Source organism: Haemaphysalis longicornis, unplaced genomic scaffold, assembly GCF_048455015.1.
Source record: "Haemaphysalis longicornis isolate Haplotype H1 unplaced genomic scaffold, Haemaphysalis longicornis Haplotype H1 scaffold_1, whole genome shotgun sequence".
In the NCBI taxonomy this organism is placed as follows: domain Eukaryota; kingdom Metazoa; phylum Arthropoda; class Arachnida; order Ixodida; family Ixodidae; genus Haemaphysalis; species Haemaphysalis longicornis.
In genome coordinates this window covers 256,386,084-256,409,214 of record NW_027526203.1, presented here as the reverse complement: position 1 = coordinate 256,409,214, position 23,131 = coordinate 256,386,084, and the positions used below count along the sequence as shown (strand labels likewise).

General features: G+C 45.2%; 1 protein-coding gene across 5 annotated transcripts in view; it reads left to right on the top strand.

Annotated features, from left to right (window-relative positions):
• Window positions 1-23,131, top strand: part of LOC144144590 (tudor domain-containing protein 1-like) — a 100,507-nt gene that overhangs the window by 66,928 nt on the left and 10,448 nt on the right. For all 5 annotated transcript variants that reach the window (XM_077676127.1, XM_077676110.1, XM_077676103.1 and 2 more), the window contains 4 exons: window positions 1,878-1,971; window positions 2,571-2,652; window positions 6,433-6,687; window positions 19,016-19,339. In XM_077676127.1, the coding sequence (XP_077532253.1) occupies window positions 1,878-1,971; window positions 2,571-2,652; window positions 6,433-6,687; window positions 19,016-19,339 (755 nt within the window). The remainder of the gene's footprint in view (window positions 1-1,877; window positions 1,972-2,570; window positions 2,653-6,432; window positions 6,688-19,015; window positions 19,340-23,131) is intronic.

Genomic DNA, 23,131 nt, shown 5'->3' with positions numbered 1-23,131 from the left:
AATCGTTTCGTGAAACAAAGGGTATGCTCGATATGCTGGTGTATGCCAACCGGCCTGTGTCGTGTGAGGCAACCCCAAAGTGCGAGGCTGCTTGTGCAGCTATGAGAAGTATAGTGCGCGCACTACCCACAGCAGTATGCACGGGTACTGCTGGGTTTACGTGTACTTTCGTAACCTCCATTGTTTTCCCCACCATTCGTAGTGCTATAAAATGAATATGCATTACATTTAAGCAAAAATACCTCGTTCTGCAAGCTTACGAGCCCTGCCTAACTTGTGTTTGCTTTTGTCGGCCTCAGCCAATCGCACAGCTGTACATGTTTTGTCATACATTTAGTGCGGAAAATGAGCTAGTGAGTTGCATGGTCATTACATTTTTTCCTAATTATATAGCTTATTCGAGTGAAGTTTACAAACAAGTGGTGTCAATGTGATTCTAACGAGGCAGTCTTTCGAATGAACCAAACTTGTTTTTGTCTCCATGGCACCTTTAATTAAGGGGCCTGAAATATAAAACTAGCAATAGGAGATGCCTGTGTGAGAAGACAGCAACATTCTAACTTAGAATGACTTATTGTGTATGTCGGTCTGTTTTTAAGGAAAGTGTTAGTGCTGTTTTCATTTTTTCATTAAATCAAATTGCTAAAAAGAAATGCATCTGACCTACGAGATATTTCTGTTAAAAAAAATCTTTTGATATGCGAGCATTTTGCGTGGGTGGAATTTGTAAAATGCAAGCCTATTTGTGCCTCTTGCTCTTGTGCATTTAATTTTTACTGCTCACTAGTTCGTCAAGTATTGCAGCCAGCATTTTTTTTTGTTCTAGTAAACTGCTGCATGCGTGCTTGTTGTAGCCTGATAATCTGCACCAAAAGCAGTGCCCACGTGGCATAGTACAAACATAGCATTGGCTGTTGACTATTTTGCTGAGGACATGTACTGTCAGCTTTAAAGGAGTACTGACACGAAATTTCAATTCAAAGCTGGGATAACTATGCAAAAGGCATCCTTTGTATATGGAGATATCTACCAGCAAGTTTCAACAGCAGCCGCTCAGTACAACGTATTTTAAATCCATTTTATTCTTTGCGCGCGTGGAAAAGCTCAGAACAGATACCCTTTCGCAGTCGCCATCAGCATGACGCCATCTACTGCTCCTAGCCCCAAACTGCCGACGTGGGGGCTCCCGTGACAGGGGCAAACGCACTGGCTGCGGTTGGCGCACGCTGTTCTGCCACATGTACACGTCGTGGTTTTGGGGCTGACGTCATGCTGCCCAGCGCGTGGACATGGTGGAGACCACAGCCGGTCTGGGCACGCGAGCAAGCGTGTGTCCACACCGGTAGTGGCACAACGAGAACGGTGACGTCACGAGCGCCCTCCTGTCATGGTGGCCGCCTCGGTGTTCGTTAAGTTGAAACTGAAACTGACACAAATAAATGAGGCTGTAAATAATTATTTACGCAGCTATCGACCGTCTAATGTGCCATTCTATGATTAGTGGGCTCGTAGGCACGCATAGCAGCGAAAAAATACTCTGTCAAGCATGATTTGTCCAGTGTCAGTAGATTTGTTTGTCTTCTCTTTGAAATGCCTTTTACCTATTTTGCGTTGTGTTGGTTGACGCGTCTTCAGTGGTCAGAGCTTGAACTGAAGGGTCAGGGGAAGCCCTAGATGAGTCATGGGAATTTGAAAGACATTTGAAAGACATTGGCAAGATACCCTGGTTCAGGCCAGCTGTACTCCAAACAAGGCAGCTTTTTCTCTGGCAGTTTTGTGCATAAGAGGAGCTGTTTGAGAGACCTCACCTCCATTCTAGGGCCGAGGCAGGCTGCGCACACCTAATGTTTCTTGTGTGTGTGTGTGTGTTCTTGCAGCTGACCTGAGGTGCAATCTCTGTGGCCGAGCATACTGTTCGGAGCAGTGTCAAGCCAAGGATGGGCGTGCGCATGGGCAGAGCTGTGACCAGAGGTGGGTTTGTTCGAGTGCAGACTTGCTTGCCAAGCGTGTCGGTGGCTGTCCCAAGTGCGGCTGAGCTTGTTGCCGGAAGAGTGATGTCCTGCTTCTGTTCCTCGATTTCATGGAACAAGAGCAGGGAACACTTGAAATAGTGTACGAGTAAAGCGTCAGATGGCACGTCAAGGCGTGCATGAGCAGCATTTGCAACATTGCCATGTCCAGTGACTCGGTAAACAGCAACAGTAAGAAGTTTGCTCTGGTGGTCTTAATTCAACAGTCACGTGATTGCCATAGGGGGGAGAACCTGTGGCCATTGCATAAACAGCAAAATAGAAAAGAACGTAATTTTGGCTCGTTGTATAGTGAGAACAGTGAAGCAGCTTTATGATGGAGCTACGTATACGTAGTGACGGTACGAGTGTGATCAGCAATAGTCCTGATTGATGACTGATGTGGTTGCTAGCTGCTTGTATACAGTTACGTGTGCAGACTTGAAGACAACCTTTTTCGTTTTTGACAGCCATAACAACTGCTTCTGTGAAGCAAGGTGACTTGTTTTTATCAGCCCCCCCTCCTGTTTCTGCTTCACTTTTTCCGTTTTTCGTTTGCAGCACATCTGCTCCAGTGCAGGGTGTACCTGCAGAGGACATGGGCTCACCTGCTGGACCAAGTCGTCCCTTACGCCGTGTTCAGGTTCTCATAATTTACAGTCTAATCCCGCTACAACGAAGTCCGCTTCAACTAAATTTCCGCCTCAACGAAATATTTCCAATTCCCCGTCAGCTAGCTATAGAAGACAATACAACAAGGTCCTCGCCACAATGAACCATTTGTCTGGCTTGCTTTCGCTTCAACGAAATTTTCGATGATTTGGGCTCGGTTTGAACAATTATTTTACAGTAAAATAAGCATAGCGCCAGCTATCTAACTTTTTATACACGCAGGACGCTTAGTTTCACCGAAAACATAAGCGGTGCGCCCACACTGCCACCCAAAACAAAAACAAACTCGTAGGTGGACGCCATTGTTTGATGGTGATAACGATGTGGCAGGCCGTCTTTACCTGAGACGCAAGCCAGGTTCACCAAGCCGGAACTACATTTAATCAATCCGTATCCAGTTGAAATCGCGCGAATGTGCTCTGCTGCTGGCGCAGTGCTGTCATGTATGTGTTGTGAGCAGCTGTTCTTGCAGTTTTCCTTCTACAATTCTTCAAAGTCAAAAGCAAAAATAATGTTTTCATGTTTAGTCTTGATCAAGCGTCATCCTATCTTAGTCCCGAGCATGCCGTCGCTTTAAATGCAAGCGTGCGCGGCTCGCCTGCCAAGGTCAGTTGCTGCGGTGGCTAGTCAGAGGATAAGATAATGGCGCCATTCCTGCCACAAGCGAGAGGGGGCTTCCAACCGCCTAGCAGCTATCTGCAAGTAATCAGCTCGGTGGAAACGCCTTGTTGTACAGCGATACCCTTTGCGCCTGCATTTTTTCATTTCTTCACCTCTCCCCTTCTCAGTATCGCGCTCTTTGCGTGCTGGTAAAAAAAAAAAAAAAAGATAACAATTGGTATGTTTGCTATCTGAATAAACGCGATGTTACTGCACGTCACTCCTTTTTTCTAAACATTGTATTATGCTGCCAATGATGCGGAAATATCCGGGGCTATTTTTCTTGCCCTTCCGTGCTGTGTTGTGGCAGATTTCGCCTCAACGAATTTTCGCTTCAATGAAATTTTTTGCACGTCCCATAAATTTCGTTGTAGTGGGATTCGACTGTATAAAGATACCCAGCTTTGCACATAGCCTGAGCTTTGCTTTGATAGGGTGGTGATAATTGGCACGCAAACAAGACATCAGGCTGCCGGTTGTGTCTCTTTTATCTCTGCAGTCCCAAAATTCCGTGCTTCAATTTTAAACGATGACATTGGGTGTTAGTGCATTTGATTTGATTCACACCTCGTGCTGCATACAGGAATGAAGTCCAGAAAGTGGTTCATTGTAGGGGACTTTTGGGACTGTTGTGCCTTTAAGGCACTCAGACGAAGACGAAAATTCTTGAGCAGTCGGCATTGGCGCATAAAACCACTGCCTTGTCGTGTGGGCCAGCCCCTCTGACCAGCACCAAGGAGTATGCCTGTCGCCAAGGCAGCTTGCGTGGCTGAGGTTAGAGCACACAAATTCCTGCTGGGGGTGAATTTCTAAGGGCTGGTGTGTGTTGAGTAAGGGGAGGAGCTGCTGATTCTGTTAGTCATGATTTGAGGGCAGCGGTGGCTTTGGAGCAAGTGTACACGCACTGGAGCTGGCGACTCGGCAGGCCAGCTGCTCGGCTTAGTGATCGTTGCGACTCTGCTGTAGAAGTGTTTCCTTTGTAGTGCTACCCATTGTGGGCCTCTCTTGCTTTTTCCCTTCATTCCATGCTTGCCAGCGCCATTTTAGTGCAAAGTGAACCCCATTGGTGGACCCAATTTTAGTCAGGCCCTAGTTTTTTGAGCTTCTGCTCGATTTTTGGGCAGGGCTTTCTATGGAAGGCCATGGTCATAGTTGCATGCAAAGTGACAGAAGTGTCTGACTGCTCAAGTTCTGCACAAAGCCAGTGGATGAGTTTTGGGACAGGTCGTTAATGCTAACCCTTGTGCGACACCACGCTCATGTCACTGAAGTGGCCATGAAGGAAAAATACAATTTAAAACATGTCTAAAACAACTAGCCTTTGTTAACTCACGCAGCACCATTCCAGCCACGAAACATTTTTTTTTAACCGAAAACAAAAGAACGGGAGGAATGTTAAAAAAAATTCAGAATTTCGCACTACAGTGACTTGTTGTGGGCAGGAGTGACATAATATGGGCCAACGATGAAAACTTCGTTATAAATGTGTTAATTTCACATCAAAAGCATTCAAATGATGCATTAATCACCCAGTCATATTTCTTGGTGGTAGCCTATGTTGGCAACCACAAATCGCATATTCTATGACGGCATGCAGAAATCGCCGGGAGGTGGCTGGGGAGGCGCCACTGCTTCAGATGTTTTCATTATAACCTCAATTTTTTTTTGTTTGTGATAAAATTGGCATCATAGTCATCAAGACTACGCAGTCTTTTTAGTGGATCCTCATGGTTCCTTTAAGCAAGGATATATGGTAAGAGATTTTTGGTCCAAAGCACGTTTGTACTGCTCCTTTGTTGTTAGTTACATTTTAATTTAAGGTTGATATATTGCAATGTCACATTAACGAATTCATTAAACGTGATGCCAAATTTAATATGTAATGCGCAGTGAGTGCTGACTATGAATACTCGGTTATGCTTGATCTTGGTCCTTGTTCCCTGGCATTGGGAAGTAGGGTGTAAATCGGTCCAAACTGCAACTCTAAAATCACGGCAAAGGTTAACCCTGTTTTAGGTGAGGGGGCCAGCAAGAAAAGGAGCTTCGTAATTCTTTTGTTATTTCTTTAGTTTATGAATGCCAGAAATTAGCCGGCGCACAGCCTGCAAAGTTATGCAGGGGCGCAGGCAGGAACAGTATGTGTGTGCAGTTTGCATGTACATTCTGTTCGTGTGAGGGTGAAATGGATTATATGGTGCAGTAGTACATGAAGGTGATAGAAAGCAATTCTTTGAAGCTGTCAAGATGCCGCTGTGGCTTTGTGAATTTTCTTTAGCATTTGGGGTTCTTGCTTTTTATTTGACTGGACCTTTATAAAAAAAGTTTTCTCGCAACCTACCTGAAAGCACTGATTAACAACGAAAGTGCGCAACAGGCACTAAGATGACATCGTGCAGGGGTAGAGCAGACTCATGGTAATTGAGACTTGAGTAAAATATGCTCCTGTTTATTTCAAACTTACTTTGTAATCATTTTATTCCTTGGTATGTTAGGTTTTCCGTGTTTTAAAAAGCACTTTAGTTTAAGAACCCGTTCTCGTGCCAATTTACCGACATCTTCCTGGTCGCAGTATGCGGAGTTGTAAATTGACATCTAAAAATTAACCCAGTGAGTAGAGATGGGTTAATTTGTCCCGATTATGTTTAAATGCCGGAAAAAGTGTAAAAGGACAGGAAGTACCTAATTGATAGTCATAAAGCTGTTCTTGATTGGCATCTGGTAGCACTCTACACCGTAGGTCATTGACTCAAATTTGGTCTACCGTATTTGCACAATTTTAACGCAACCCGATTGTAACGCACAGGTTGGTTGACTTAAGAAATTCAAAAAAATGCGACGCTGATGCAGCATTGAAGGAACACCTAGGCCCATGAATGGTGGCCTTTTTTTATTATTATTTATTTTTGAATGCCCTCAGTGTAGTAACATAAAGAGGGGAGTGGGTTAAGAAATGCAGCACAAAAATGTAGCTGCCTAAACACAAAAATGTAACAATATATAGCACATGACAGGTCAGCTCTGGAGCTGGCTTGTCGTGATGCAGCCCGTGTCTTTGTGCGGGCTAAGTGCTTTGCCGTCATTTCTTCCACAGGCTAGGGCAGGGCCGACGGTAGGTTATGTGCCTGAGAGGACGCTGCCTGGCCCCGACTGCCCCATGGTGCCTGTGTCCGCCACGTCAGACGTGCTGTACCTGCACCAGGAGAGTCTGCTTCCAGATCTGCAGAAATTGGGCGAAGCGCTCAATGACTGGGTCATCAACCAGTGCAAAGTGACCTACTTCAGGTACACTAAGGGCGACTATGTGTCTGCCCTGTACAGCAAGGACTCCACCTGGTACCGTGGTCAGGTGTGTGGGCCGTTCGTTTTTTATTTGTTGTGTGTAGTATTGTGGTACGCTGCATTCACAGAGCATACTGTCATGACTTCTTTGTCCACCAAGTGCCTGCACCTTGGCTTAGTGTTCCCTGCTGGCAGTGCAAAGATGACTGCCCCCCTCCTGCGTGTGCTGTGCAGTTTTTTTTTTTTTTTTCCCAGCCGTGTTTTTGATGTGTTGCGAGCTTGGAACAACAGTTCTCCTAAATTAAATTTTTTGTGGAAGAAAGAAAGGCAGTAGTTCTGCATGAACATTGGCTACCATCATTTTGTATTCTAACAATTAGTAATTTAAGTATAATGAAATATTGCTTAGTATGTTTTCCTTTACTTTTTCCCCGACTGTATCTATTGGGTGTCTTTAGCCCGCTCATGGTAGATTCAGAGGCTTGCTTCAAAATTTCCCACAGTGCTTTTGGGCATGTTGCACCATCTGGTGGTTTGAAGTCTGCAGTTCAGTTTTCTGTATACGCCTCGAGCGCTGCCTGTGGGGGGCCAGTGAAATCCCCCTAGCGGCCCGTTTCGAAAGCAGTCGCGGGAGTGTCCAGCCCGGTCACCACTGTCACCGTGGCTTTTGCAGCACGTTTGCGACTGATATTTTCCATTTGTATGCATTGTAAATGCACGTTTATGTGGAGCAGTCACTCTGTTCGCAAGTGTGGTGTATTTACGAGAGTGTAGATGCATCTGACGCGATCCTAGTGTGGTACATTCGGTCCGGATAAGCGCCAGGTGTGTGTTACAGGCTGGCGTTGTGAAACTGGCACATGCATGGACCTGATTGTAATTCCTATGCCCTGAAATTTACTAACAGTACCTCCGTAAGCAGTGGTAGTTCAGATGCTCATGCTACGGTTATACACTACAATGTAAATCTGTTTCATGTGCTTAAATAATCTAGCGGAGCACTCATACCTGACAGCATGCCAACTACACTTGATATCTCAGATATTGATCACTACCCTGGACAAGCCAGTGTGGCGTAAATTTCACGAACATTCTATGCAATAATTGCGATGGATAATGCAGAACTATATGCGGGAGTCAGCACACGACAAAGAATTTACTACTGGGTCATCTTGGCATGAGGTGAGCGCTTGCAAACATTCATCATCTGCTACATGTATCCTCCGCTTATATCCGCGTCCGCGACTGAACGCTTCTTCGAAACATCGTCATATGACACAGGGAGCCTGCAGAATCTAGCACAAAAGCGAAATCAGAGGGCTTCGTCACATACCACACTTTTCCGACACCTTTTATCGCTCGTGAGCTTATTTACTCTACACTTCAAAAAATGTGCCTGCCGAGTGTTCAGCTGTCCGTTAGAGTCGAAAAACAAAATAAAAGTGAACATGCAGCTTGTGTGCAGGATTACTAAAGCGGCAATTCCTTGATTTCTCTCCGCATTTGTACACAACGATAGTTAAGCCGCCCCCCCCCCCTTTTCATGTTTTAGAAAACATCGTGCATTTTGCAGCTAGTTGATCTAGTGAGTCCTACCTTGTTTAAGCTAAGGCGAACGTCTCTAGCATTTCCGAAGCTGCACTGTTTTTCTGCATTCCCATAAGAGCTATTACATTGCTCCTGGTTTTGGCAGGGCATTTATTTTTTCGTGGTTTTCATTAACTCTCCTTGGTCCTTGCTATCAGGTGGGAGTGAGCACATATTAACAACCCACAGACTTGAAATATACTTAACATGTTCGCGTGGCCTCTATTCCTATAAAAGGCACGTTATTGTCAGTTAATAGGTAATCACATCCCCGAATCATAATTTTCAGCGTATATATTCGAAAGGAAGCCGCATTTGTTGTCCGTGCTGCAAAACGAAACCAGTGCCAGTATCAGGTCTAAACGAGGCGACAATAAAATTCACTTGCGCCTGATGTACTCGGTGGTGACAGTGGTGATATGCTGCTGCCGTTGCTGACGCCCGTAAGAGCGGCAAAGCGCACAGTACCGCGTCCCCTGGTAGCTGTTGTTGGCATTCGAGCACTCTTCAGGATGCAGCTGTTTTTTGGAGTGCCCTTAACGTAGTATTTGCTTATAGAAGTGTCGATAACCAGTTGTTTTAGGGTGCGGAAAGGCAAAAAGAAGCGAAAGAGAACCAAAACACTGTATGAGCCGCTATCGGCTGTGCAGTGGTCATCCCGAAAGCGCCACGAAGAAGCGGGAACAGGCGGCGCAGTGATTGCGAAGCTCGAGGCATATAGTACGTGTCTCTTTCACACGGTGACAATTTTTTACACCCCCAACCAAAAACCAAATTTACTGTGAACATACAGTATGTACCACCAAACCAACTGGGACATGACTGGTAGCCCCGTGATGTGAGGTTAATTAGAAGCGTTTAAAATACCTCCGTCCCAGGCGGCGCTGCACATGCCAGCAGATCGCGCAAACAGCCTTGAAGCGGAAGTGACGTTGCAGCCGGCCCTGCGCTTTTTCCTACGGCCAGCCAGGAGAACAGGTCAAACTCCGCTGGGTGCGCTTCTCTTAGGGCTGCGGTGAGAGCGAAGCGTGCACACAGGTTCGCTCCGGCTGGCCGACCACGTGCAGCCGCACACTCGCTGGCCAGGCGGGCTGGAGTGTCACTTTAACCTGGCCGTAATGGCTGAGCTTTTCTCAGTTTCAGTTTCAATATCTCCGATTTTTAATAGTTGTTCGCTACGCGGATACGCATATTTCAGCTGTCATATTTTGTATCTTGCAATATTTTTAGGCAGACTATACGAAAATAACGTTTTCAAGAGGTTGAAATTTTAAGTGCAGTTGGCCTTTGAGCACCATTGTCACAGCTTCTGCCGACAGGTTATCTATTACAGTTATCCCCTTGGACGCGTTCGACCTTTGAACATGAATAGTGTGCGGGTTTGCAAGGGCAAAGGTAGGTAACCTTGCACGTAAGATACCTAGAAAATAATTTAACACCACCTGTGTTTGCGTTGGTTCCGGTCCTGTGTAGTTCTCATAATGGTATGGGAACAGCATGCAAGCGACTTTGTTGATGCAGGGGGCTGAGGTTTGCAGATATATACCTGCCGTGGTGGATTAGTGGCTGAGGCCTGGTGCTGCTGAACTTAAGGACGCGGGCTCGATCTGGGCCTCCATGGCCATTTTCCTAACGGGCCGAAAGCATCCATTTGTTGAGGTTTTGGCGACTGTTACCCCCAGGGGTTTAAGAGGGGACGCGGCTTTCAACTTCAGAAAAATTACCAAAACATCGTTTTTTTGAAAGCCACATATTCGGCTTCTATGTTTCCTATTCTGTGCGTCTGCAAAGTTTTTCGGCTGAAAAGCGCCGCAAAGTGGCATAAAAAAAGTTTTGCCAGGTGCGGTGACAAACTATCAGCACAGAAAGGCGAAAAAATGGCAATTTTCTGAGCGCTGTAGCTCCGCAACGGTGCCACCGGGCGCGACCATTTTGATATCGTTAGATAGGCCGAGCGTTCGTCTTTCCGGTTCCGCTCGTCTCTTTTATCTTCGTTCATTCACAAACGCAGTAACGGAAACAACGCACAAACGAAGCTAGTAATAGATGCTGAAGCGCTATTTGTCCTCCGGTCGGGGCGCGCTAAGACGATCCTCGATTGGGTGTCGCGGCGCAATGCAAGATGGTGACCGCCTGAGCCAACGTTGCTAGAATAGCTTCAGTTGTAAAACTTGGCGGCGCTGCGCGGAACCGCCGCTTGCCCGCGCGCCTCGTGGCGCTGCAGTCGCATCGAGCTTCACTTCTCCCCGTTTCTCCCCAGCCGGCCGCGTCGACGGGTGGGGCGAAGCATAGAGTTTCATACAAATAACTAGAGGGGAAACTGGCGCTAGTGTCAACGCGAACATGGCAGCGGCGCTTACGCTTCAATGGGAATGATGGGTAGTTTTGGAACCGGACTGCGTAGGATCAAAACGGGCTTGTGGCTGCGCAAAATGTGTTTTTTGACAAGAAAGCTCTTATTGCCTGGTTCTCCGTTTACAAAATACACGGCGAACAAGAAAGTTAGTGACGAAAAACCGGTTTTCTACGAAAAAAAACGGCGCGTTTAAATAAAGAGCAGACGCGGGGTCGAGGAGGTTTGTGGAGCAGGTTTGCCATTTTCCACCAACTACAGCAGGACGCGGACTTCTTTAATAACTACTTGTAAAAGTTTCGGCGCTGGTGGTTTGTAATAGTAAGAGAAGTTTTGTGCTCATAAAAAAAAAAAGAAACCGATTACCTTTGGAGAAGTTATTCTTGCTTGAATTAGTGACATCCATCAAGCTGCGTTCCTATCAGCCGCCGGTGCTGCTGTTCTACCATGTTCTACACCGTAGGAGCCGGCGTTCGTACGAAAGGTGTGGCTGTTCCAGGCGATTCGCAACCGTCGTCAGCTTTGACAATACATTGCTCTGCCGAATGAGCAGTGCCGCAACTCCTAATTAGCAGACAACTTCGCCGCACAGAGCGCCGTCATTTGTGTTTTCGTGCTCGCTGTGCGGCAGTGAATTGATAACCCACCCAATTCGCAACTCTGGTTATTAAACATTCCACTCAGGGCGGCGTCAGTGCACGCAAGGCATGCAGTTCAAGGATAAACGTATTTTTGATCACTCCTCTCAACACCACGCGTAGGCAAATGCGTTCATGTAAATCCAAAACGAAAACAAAACTGCCTGCAATCCATAGCAAGTTCCACGAGCCATCGAGCGCCAATCCGAATCCACAACTACCCATCACGCCCATTGAGGCGTACGATTGCAGCGCCAGTTTCCCCTCTAGTTATATTGTAAGAAACTCTATGGGGCGAAGCAGGGGCGAAGTGCGGTGAACAACTTTGGCGTGTTACTTGGCTGTCGGTTGGCGTCCAATTTCGTCAACCAGAATTTAGAGCTCTGCACAGGCCCGGTTGACCCGAACGCCCGGGCCCGGAACAGTTCGCGGGCAGGTCCGTGCGGCCCGTAGCGTTAATAGGCTGGCCCTAAACGGGCCCGGGCACAATGCCGCGGGCCCGTGCCAGGTTCGAGCTCGACGCCGAAGGCCTGGGCTAGGCTGGTTCTTGAAGCCATGGGCATGGGCCCAAAGTATTTCCTACGTGAAGTGTAGGAAAAAAACATTAAAAAGAACGTTCAGAGTTTACTTTCACGCGCTTCCAAATGTTAGCAGAATACGTCTTAAAACAAAACGTACAACCAAGACTGATAGTAAGTGTACTTTTATTTTAATATTTTAATTGAACTTCATGCAATGCATCAATATTTGAAATTTGGGCATATGACATGCCAAAGATATGGATAATTGTTTGATTGTAGGGTGTAATGCGCCGACGCAACGCAGGCGATGAGGCGCGCTGTAGTGGAGGGCTCCGGATTAATTTTGACCACCTGAGGATCTTTAACGTGCGCCGAAATCTCGTACACCCGGGCATTTTTTGCGTTTCGCCTCCATCAGAAAAGCGACCGCCGAGGCCAGGAATTGAACCTGCGTCCTCGTGCTCGGCAGTACAATGCCTTAGCCAATGCGCCACCGTGGCGGTTGGGGAACGGATGAATTCAGACGACTTTGAGCTGTGCACTTATGTATATGTACACGTGTGTTTTACCTGTGGCCCCCAGCAAATTGCGGCCGCCGTGGCCAGGAATCGAACTCGCGAGCTATAGAAACAGCACCGCTAAACAACCATTGCAGGTAAAACATTTCAGTGCATTTACAGTACTAGTGTATTGAAATGCGGAGTAAATTATTTCAGCAAACAAGCTTTTTCCAGAGACACTCGTCGGGCGTTGCCAAGATTATTGTCAACAAAGGTGATGGTGGTTCTGATGTAAGAATACCAGCTATTATTACGCTGACGTGCCGTGAACTGAAGACGTTGGAATCTAACGTGTGTGCTCTAATTTATCTTAAATTTTTGCATTTCAGTCCATGAGTGCTGTAAACGTCCACTAGATGCTCCGTCTGATTGCCCGCTGTCAAATGCACTCAACGAAACATGAACAAATTTTTGTCACCGTCTAAGAAATAAAAAAATGACCGGCCCTGGGCCCGGGTTGGGCTCGTAGTGTCAGCTATATATGTGGATGATACACTGGTTTACTTTGTTTCTTTTATTTGTGGACCCGCAATAGTTTGGCTGTTCTTTTTGTGTATCAATCATAAATGTGTTCTCGTTAGCCCGTTAAACTGTCCTAACGTTTTTTAGCACACGACATCGGATTGATACAGAGTGCAGAGGAAAGGTAAGAGTAACTTTAATTTCCCCCGAGCATTGACGGCGGCAATTTCGAAGTCACACATACACACAACGAGCAGTTTTCTTTTGACTACTGACCTTGAAAATAGTACAACATTTGCTAACTAGTCTGCTCAAAGTGCATATCCAAGTAATTAAACGTATGGTTTTAAAGTGTAAGCCATGTTTAAATTTTGAAAGTGATGCATATTCAATGATGAGACTTGTATATGCTTGCGGTCGAAATCATGCTTTGAAGGGAGCGCGACTTTGGTGGTGACCGCGTGCTAATATCTAACACACCAGGATGTTTGTTTTCCAACGCATCACAGAACAGGACGCGATGCGCTTCACACCTGTTGCCTCGGGAGTTGTCTTTTTTCGCACATAACAAGTATTGTGGAACCGAATAAGCTCCGCATTAAAAACAGGACGCAGAAATTGTGCCGCGACATCTCAGAGGTGCAGTAGCCCCAAATTACCAGTAGTGGCGGAAACAGGAGAACGACGCAGGGGACACATCTGCTTCTTTCGCTCGGGCACGCGATATTAGCCTACAGAGCATGAAGGATAAATTAAGCAGAGCTTAAACACTTTGCCCGGTGCTTCTGCACTTTTTCAAACTTCATGCACGCATCATTACATTTTTTTATGCGTTCACGCGCGTATGTTTATGCAGAATTCAGAAAACCGCGATGGCCGCCGATGGAGACCCGTTTTTAAAGTAAAATACGCGATGAAACATACCAAGCCGCTGTGTGTGGATATCGGTTTCGTCTGATATAACAATTTCTTCAATTGAGAACGCCCGCACACGTCAGACTACGCGTAAAACACCCGCAAGCAATCTGTCCGCAAGGGGTTTAGGCTGAGGCGGGCTGCAGCGGAGTGTCTGCTGCGAAGCTGGATGGAGCGGCGGGCGGAGAGTTTGACAACTGAAGCTATTCTAGTAACGTTGGCCTGAGCTGCGTAGCGTGGCCGGTTTGAGTTCATTTTCGCTGCTTCGCTCGGCGAAGTTTCTGTTCAGTCTGTGGTATTCAACACGGACGTTATCGCGGTGGGAAGGCCTGAGATCACAAGCCAGATTACGGGAAGTTGTGTGGCTCGAAAGGCGGAGGTCATCGAACGCTTCGTGGTGCGCGTGACTCTACCGTCGCCAGACCTCGGAGTGTGACGCGGTGTGCGCCTTTGCGGTAGCGGTTTGTGAAGTGAACTTTTAATCGGTACACGCTAGTTATTGCTGTGTTTTGATTGTGGGCTCGCTAGCCTTGGGAAAGAAACGGTCGACGCGTCAAGCGCTGTGGCGCGCACGGCATAGCCGATGCGACGCGCATTGGAGCATCACATGTCTGCCATAGGAGCATCACATGTCTGCGCAACCGGTTATTATTGAACGCCAGTAGTTGTAATAAATGCCTGCGACGTTAGATTTAATCTTAAAAGCGACCTGACAAGCCATATCAGGGATAATCAAAGTACAATATGTCGCGGTAAGCGTGCAATGCGCGCGAGCCATATCGCCTTTCTTGCGCAACGTTTCCCGTGCACTTCTAATAATCATGCTAACAGGTTTGAGTTAGGAATATAGGGATAAAAGTATGTTCTCTGCGTTAAAAATTTACCTTACTGTCGCAGCATCTAACAGTGATTTTTTTAGGGAAATTATTGATACCAATGCATATAATCTATGGCTTAGGGCATACTGACTGTGCTGCGAGAATATTGGATGCCTTGAATGTCAAAAGTAGTGAAAAAAGACCCCTTCCATCAAAGTTGGAGTTATGCACAATATTATACCAAGCTTCAAAGTAGCTCATTTGCATCCTTGTGGTATGCAAAATTTTGGCAATGAACACCTGCATGTATGAGTACTAAGTTGCTGCGCCAGGCAAAGTAATAAAACATAAAAGAAGCTAGAAATTTTCAAATTTAAGAAAAAAAAATGCTTCACTTGTTGCCATGGGGACAACACTGCAAAGGGAAGTTGTCCAGTGCGATACAGCCAACCAGCTAACCTACTTTGCACTGAAAGCCCATTGAAAGCCATCTCCCCCTCCGTTTGGTCTGCTAACTGGGCTATGTACTCTTCACAGAGGAGCTGAAAATGATGTTTTGTGGAAAGAGAGGCTGTAAAAGGCACTCCAATTTCAAGGCAAGGCCTTCCAGAAGCCCCATGTTCAAAAGGACATGAAAGGCTACAACCGTGACGACTTTTGATAAGTGAAACCTATGTAGCAATTTCGGAAGCCGTTTTCTCAAAACAGTTTTTTTTTGCCACCTGTGTCGCTTGTTCCAGGGATTTCTTCGTGACAGCTTGGTCTATTTTGATTCCGTTTCTTGCATTACATTCCTTGATGAACAGTTCAGGTCGTGACACTCCTGGTTTTCCAGATTTGCTTTTTGTGATTTTTTTATTCAAATAGTCGTTCACAGTCGACATGCCTGTTGCACATTAACCTCTAAAAAAAATGAAAACTCAGACATTGTGTTGTAAAAAAAAATTCTAAAACTGTCACGACCTCGTCCATTCAGTTGGGAATGCAAAGCACTCCGAACAAGTTTTCTATCATGTTTTATAAGTCGCTCAAGCTCGGTACAAGCGGAACAGAAAGAAAATGTAATAAATAAAAACGTTATCAAAATATTACCTTGAAATTTTTATGGTGTTATCACAGAAGCATTTCCAGTTGCTGTGCCAATTTTCATCAAAATCCACAAAGAAATAAAAAAGTTGATTTTGAAAGCCACGTCCCCCCTTAAATGAACCTGTAGTCTGCACCAGTATGTGTAGCTTTGGCGTGTTAAACCTCCAAAGTGTGTGGATTTGCATATACACATATATGGGATCCCAGCACGTGCGAAGGTGAGCATAAAGTTGACATTTTGAAGGGAAATAAAAGTGGGGAAAAGGGGTGGGGAATGAAGCCTCCTATTACCAGCAGCCATGCGAAAATTTTGCTGGCAGTAATTGTAGCAGTGTAATGCTGGATCATTAGTGCATTCTTCTTTTATTCATAGCAAATACTGTAGTTGCAATGTGAAGCTCCAAGAATAACGTCTCGGTTGTTCAAACTTGTCATTATTGCTGGGGGATCATCACATGAATCATGGATTGCTTCTTGTTTGCAATAGTTTTGCCCTACAGTTAGTTAATTTTGTTAAGCAGTCAATCCATGGAGGGACTATCAAATCCACTAGTGATGACAAAAACGAGCAGCAAACAAATCTGATAAGACCATGATCAGATTTGCTTGCTTGCAAATCCTGCAAAAATGGCGCATTTCTTAATGTGTGGAGCCAGAAAGTGTACTCTGCAGAGGAGCAAGTTAGCCCGAGACGGCCCTAGAAAGGGTAATTTGGTCATTTTGAAACTAAAAAAAAGTGAATGTATACGTTATGTTTATAAGTTTACAAAGTGATTTTAAATTGCTTTGAAGTTTATATAAAGTTATAAGTTTATAAAGTGGTCTTTGATTGCTTTGAAAGGAGCTGGAGCACACCATTTTATTGCTGCTTATTGGCATATTAAAGGACATCAGTGGGCAAAGTTGCCTGTTGAGGGGAGGTAAAGTTAGTTGCTCAAGCATTACGAACCACCATTTTGTGTGCTGATTTGTCTCTGCTCAAAGGGAATGTGAAGTCAGACTTTCCTGCTCCAAAACTGCTTTTAAAAAACTCGGGCCAGTCACATCACCGGTGTTGGTGAGGAACAAAGCTGCCCACATGTTAAAAGAATTTGACTGTTAGCCAAAACTGAGGTGCATTTGATAAACCAGCAGTCCTATTATGCTGCAAAAAGAAGCATCTTGTAGTTCATGATGTAGAGATGTGCTGATAAAAAGGGAAGGCAATCAAGGTCCCTTTTGATTAGCTCTAAAGAAGCAGGGCAGTCTTTTTAGGACAAAGGGTGCACAAAAGTATTTACACACTGTAATGTGGGGGTTTTATTTTACCAGCTGCGTTCCAGGTGTAGCATTGTGTACGTTTCGTTCATATGCGTGCACTTTTAAAGGGACTCGAGTGATTTCAAACATTGCGGGATTACTAGCGCAAATTGTAGTCTGGAGTCTGCAGGCCATGTTTCGACCACTCTCGCTGTGTTTACACGACTTTATTTAGTAGAAAAACTAATTCTAAGGTGCTGTCCTCCTCTCTGAATCCTCCCTGCCGATTTCCAATCACGTTTCATATGACACTCAAATGAGATGGCTTGGCTTGACTGTGCTACTGCACGGCTCACCAACCCTCCGACAAAATCAGTCGTTGCAGCGTTCCGTCGACCGGCTGCCGGCGGGTCGTCGCAATTTGTTCGTTCAGTTGAAACTAAGCCACGACACGTTAGTGCTGCATCGAGCGACAAGTCAAAGTCGCTCCACACAGGCGCACGTGCAACGCTTCGCTGACTGGTATGCTAGTAGAAAAATCGAAGCCCAATTAAAGGCGGGAGAAGAGTCAGGGAAGTTAATATAGGTACTGAGGAATTAAAATCAGCCAAAACTTTTATTTACATCGTGAAACCATGGTGCACTTGTGCTGGGTGAACTAGCACAGTGGCCAGCACACAACCACACATTTGTGATCGCTTTTCTACCTACGGAATGCAGTCGCTAGAGATAAAATATTTGGGGGAGTTAGGGGGACGGTCTTACTGCACAAGCATTATTCAGGAAGTTATTATTATTCAGCATCTAAGCTGCTTGAAACGATAAAAATATAACAATTCGCAAGTTTGAATCCCTGATGGCATTTCTTTTTTTCTTTTTTTGAAGTTGATTTATTTGTTTTTTGGCAATGTTTTCTATACTGCATTCACCATTCTTGCGCTGTAACATTGATTGCTGCATGAGCAAGTTTGCAGAGTGCGTGTAGACTGACACTGACTGACCTTGGGTTCACGCCTTACTATCTGCTTTGCAATAAAGCTTGGCGAGTTAGCACAGGACCGGGATAATTGGAGATTAATGGGAGAGGCATTTGCCCTGCAGTGGGCGTAGATTGTGGTGATGATGATGATGAAAGCTTGGCAGGAGCTCACGTGACTAACTCAGAGTGGTCGAGATGGAGAGGGCATTGCAAGGGTAGGTAGCGGGAAAGGGGAAGGGACGAAAGTTGAAGATGGCTCAATTTGGGACCGGCTGTAAGCCGGTTTATTGAGCAGTTTTGAGCTTCGAAGAAAGTGATCTTGCCTGAATCAACATGTCGTTTAGGAGGAACGCTACAGGAGCGCTTCAGGAAAGCATTTTATGATAAAACTTTCTTCATAAAGAATGTGGTCGACGTTTTCACCTTTCACCTTTTTTTTTTTTTTTTTTTTTTTTTGTCTTCGTTTCAAATAAGTTAGCCGTTGGTCCACCTACTCAATCATCATAGGTGACCCTCTTTCACAAGCTAGGTGCTTCATGAAGACAAAGTCTTACCGCTTAAAAAAGCCAGAGAGTTGTTGTTGCAATCCTAGTCCCCTGCAAATTGAAAGCGAGTGTAGAAGTCGGAGAGAACATGTAGCATGCAATTTCGTCTTGGGAACCCGGAAAGAAATAGACATCTAGGCTGGGTGCTAGAAGCTTTTACATAAGATGCACTCGGTACATTCTGTTGTTTGTCACTGTGTGTCGTTCATTATGGTTTTACGAAACGTTCTGTAGCCTACTGATTGGAATGCTACCCTGATAGTCATTTTTAAATAAAACTCAAGTTCTTTCATGATCTGTTGGTTCATGCAGTGAATGCATGTACACACTCGCACAAACTCTTTCGGTGCTTGTCACTGCTAAAAGACATCTGTGCGGCAGAAACTCGTGCGCACCAAAGGCATTTTACTTGTTTAAACATTTCTGTGTGCAGGATGCTGCTTTTGGGGCTCCTCTCGGTTGTTTTGCTCCCCTTCTAGCAATATTTCTCAAATCTTAATGCTTGTTCTGGCTGCTCCAAAACCTACTTTTGGCTGCTCGAAAAGCTGCTCCAAAATGACTCAACCCAATCACATCACTGAGGATGTTGCATTGCATCCTCCAAGAGTGTGGGTTGGAAAAGGGAGCAGGTAGGTATGAATGTTGGAGTGAGAGCACCTGCCCGCTGTTTTCCCTCCCTACCTGTGCAGGTGACGAAGGAGTGTCCCGATGGGAAGCTCACAGTCTTCTTTCTTGACTACGGCAACAGCGAGGAGATGGGGGAGGAATCCCTGCGTCCGCTGCCCATGCACGTTGGCTTGATTCCCCGCCTTGCGTTTGGCGTGGTTCCCCAGGGTGGGGTGACTGCCCACCTGCTGTCCCTGCTGAAGGGGGAGCAGTCCGTCAGGGTCATTCAGCTGGGGACAGCGGCTGCCCGTTCACCGCCAGTTGTCCGCCTCGAGCGCCTGGATGGCACCTGCCTCTCTGGCCCAGTGCAGGACGATCAGAAGGAGCGAAGCTCATCCTGCAGCCGGGTGAGTGCTGCTCGAAAGTGCCGTGCGTGTTCGAATCTCGAGTAGCAACAGGGATAGCAGTCGCCTTTCTGGCTGTTATTGCTTTGTGATGTGTGTACTTAGGATTAATGGTGAAGCTAGACAACTGGCATAACTAATTAGAAAGAAATTTTACGTGACTCCGGTATGTTTTTGAAAATGTACCCCATGTAGGTTTTTGGCAAAAACTGTATGTAAGTGTTTCTTGTGTCGTTATGCTGGTGCCTAAATTAGTTGATCGATTGAAGGGTCGTTTAACGTGACGATGCAACACAGGTGATGAGGCGTGCCATAGTGGAGGGCTCCAGATTAATTTCGACCACCTGGGGATCTTTAATGTGCGCTGAAGTCTCGTACACACGGGCGTTTTTGCTTTTCACCTCCATCAGAAAAGCGGCCACCGTGGCCAGGAAACGAACCTGTGTCCTCGTGCGTGCCTAAATTAGTAAGTACTGGACATTGGAAGGGGTTTGGTTACCAGATGTATAATTATAATTGAGCGAACGTCAAACTTTTTTCACCATGAATTGAAACTGAATAATGAAAGCATACTGGGAACAAATTATATTGTTAGTACAAGTATTTTTCAGATGAATTTAAGCAGAAATTAATTTTTTGTACTAAATATCATCTTGTTGTAGCATAGAAAAAGATGATATCTAGAACACTTCTTTAGTTTTTTTCTGTGCACTTTTAGTGCTGAATAAAGCTCAAAGGCAGGGTTTGAAACTTACAGAAATGGATCAAATGGTTAGATAATTTAAATCAAATTTTCACCTTGTACATTTTATGTTCCAGTTTCTCCACCAAGAACTGTCACAAAGTGCCATAAACAGTAAGGGTGGCAAAATATTTTTGCAAGTTGAAAACAAAAATAAAAAAGAACGGCCATTTTTGAAGCGTTGTATGTCTGGTATGGCACTACCGAGCACGGCCATGTGGGCATCGTTAGATGGATGAAGCAGTCGTCTTCTGATTTTGGACTGCCTCTCATGGTTGCTTATTGTGAGCGCTTGAACGACACACAGAACTCTGCAAACCAAAGCAGCTAATAAATTCTAAATGATGGGGACGAAAAGCAAAAACGCCCATGTGGACGAGATTTCGGTGCATGTCAACTCTTTCGTTACCGCGCCTATTCAAATCGATCACGGGTGATCGATGCTTTATATTGCAGATTTCGACACGGTGTAGTTGTAGTACACCTAATGTGCCCCAGTGTTTAGTCTAGGCACTGCGCTTTTAGAATCAGTTTAAATTTTCCCGCTTGGGCGACATTGAGATTTTGGCGGCATTTTTTTGCCAGCTTAGGTGCGCGCGTATTCGCAAAAAGGGCATGGCTACTGCACTTGACAAAAAAGCATGCCACTTGTGGTTATGCAGCATTACCCTCAATATTTTTTTATCAGAGGGCTCCTAGCCAGTAAAATACCAAATTATGTTGTCAGCTTTGTAGTCCGACAGCGTTGAGAGGTGATAATTACCTAAAAATGACACCAGCTATTCATTAGTGATCTTTGGTTTGGAGAAAGGGTAGCTTTATTCAGCCATAGCTTATTTCTAAAGGTCTCTCGCATGTCTAACAAGTGGATCTGGCATTTTCAACCAGTTTACAGCAGTTTCAGTTTCGTTTTTGCATTGGGAAATTCATATTTGGCGCTACTACACAGTTATACAACTTCCTGCTGATTTGCCATGGCGCACTCCGTCGCCCGCTACTGTTCCTCGAAAAATGGGCGCCGCTCGTGATTCCACTTCACCCACTTCTTACTTCTGCGATAACAGATTCAGCTGAAAGTCGAAAGATAACACCAGGTCGTCAGATATCAGTTCAGACGAGGAGAGTGCTTCTAGTTGGCCTTGAACACCACCAGCTGTTCACCGCCCAGTTTCATTCCCATGTGAGGGTATTTCTGGGGGTCTAGTTTTGCTGCTTAGTAGAACTACCTATTTTCATGAAAGTCTCCAACAGGCTTGATATTGTTTCTTTTTGAAAATGTTAGCTGGCGCTGCAATTGGGAGGCTCATAGTGCTGAACTCTCTTCATAGCGTGACAGCTACTTGGTAGATGCTTGCTGGGCATGATTCTAGCGCATAGCACCTTATTCCTGCAAGCAGGGCTACCATAGTGAGTCAGTAGATAATAATTAACTGCAAATGAAAGTTGACTATCACAACGTCGACAAGCATCTGCCACCGAGTTTCGTTTTCAACTCCAAGTGAATTTTTTCGCATCGCTTGCTTGCCTTGAACCTTCTTATGGCCACAATCATTGCGAGGTGTTTTTAAATCATGTGGGGACTAAATGGTGTCTTTAATAATGTCAAACCACCAGATTTCTTCCAGAAAAGCATCCAAAATTGCGAAATTTAAAATAGAGGTTGGGCTTCAACGCAAGGCACAGGCACCACACGTGCTAGCATTTTATTTGATATCTGGCAAATTGTGGCGAGCAAATAAATTTTTTTACTAGGACGGGTTTATGGAATGTTTACCTAAAAATGTATATTCTAAATTTTTTCTTAGTACTTGTGGTTTGATACATACAACCTCCTTTTGTCTATTTCCTTCGATGGGTGGACAAAAATTTTGAATTTGTTCATTTTTTCGCAATCATTATTAATGAAACAATCATTAAAACTTGTGTCGTTAGAAAGGAAATTGAATAATCTGCATTTTATGTCACTGCAATATATGCCTAACCAATACGTTCAGTGCAGAAAAAATGTTTCTAGAGAAGACCTCAAAAAATCGGTCAATTTTCCGTGGTAACGAAAGAGTTAAGATTCCCAGATAGTCAAAATTAATTAGGAGCCCTCCACTTCGGCGCGCCTCGTCGCCTGCGTTGCTTCAGCGCATTAAACCGTACAATAAATTTGAGGCGTCCATCCGGGCAGGTAATGTTGCTTGAAAATCTTATTGCTTGTTTCCTTTCACTGCCATTTGCGCATTTGTGTGGGAGCGACAATGTTGTATCATATCTTGCACAGCATGCGCCTCGTGTCAAACCCGCCCCCTTTGATACGATAGTGTGGCGAGGGTACGCACCCTTTCTTGTCTCGCTCGGTATATAAACACTGCTACAATAAAGATGCGGCCTTCTTCCCATTGCACCCTTGCGTCATGCTTTTAAGTTTTGTGAAAGTTCAATGCTTCTCTGATCCTTCACACAAGCATGTGAGCTTTTACTGCTAGATCTAGGTCAAGATATAGTCATCATTGGTTCGCTCTGTATACGCCAGGTGGCGCCGTCGCTCTAAGAACAGCTTGCACGGGCTCGCACAGCAAAATTGGCCGCCATTTTTCCGTAGGCGAAAATCGTTTTTATTTATTTTCAGAATAAACAGGCAAGTAGCGTCGTTCCGAGTGTCAAACAAAATAGACCACAAAATGCAACCTTCGTGTGGAGGTTGAGCGAGAACCTAGCAGCGGTTCGCTCAGGAAAAAATTTTAAAGTGTCCCAATTGTCGCCGTAACACTCTGTATATGGTTCAGTGTACGTGACCTGCATTAGGCATTAGCTTACAAGCAGAGGCACCATGGGTGCATAGCCACGCCGCTGTACAGAAAGGAGGCAGCAATGCTTGTAGTGCATTAGCATCAAGCTGCCACTTGGCCTTTGAACAGACTAGTAATGATTACTAGTCTTTTAAATAATCTTGCAGAAGGAAAGGCCGGCATAGCCTTTCCTTCTGCAAGATTATTGACATTGCCAGTCAGTCGGGGAATATTTAAGCCATGTTCCTTGGGAAAATCTGCAGTACGCAAGTCATT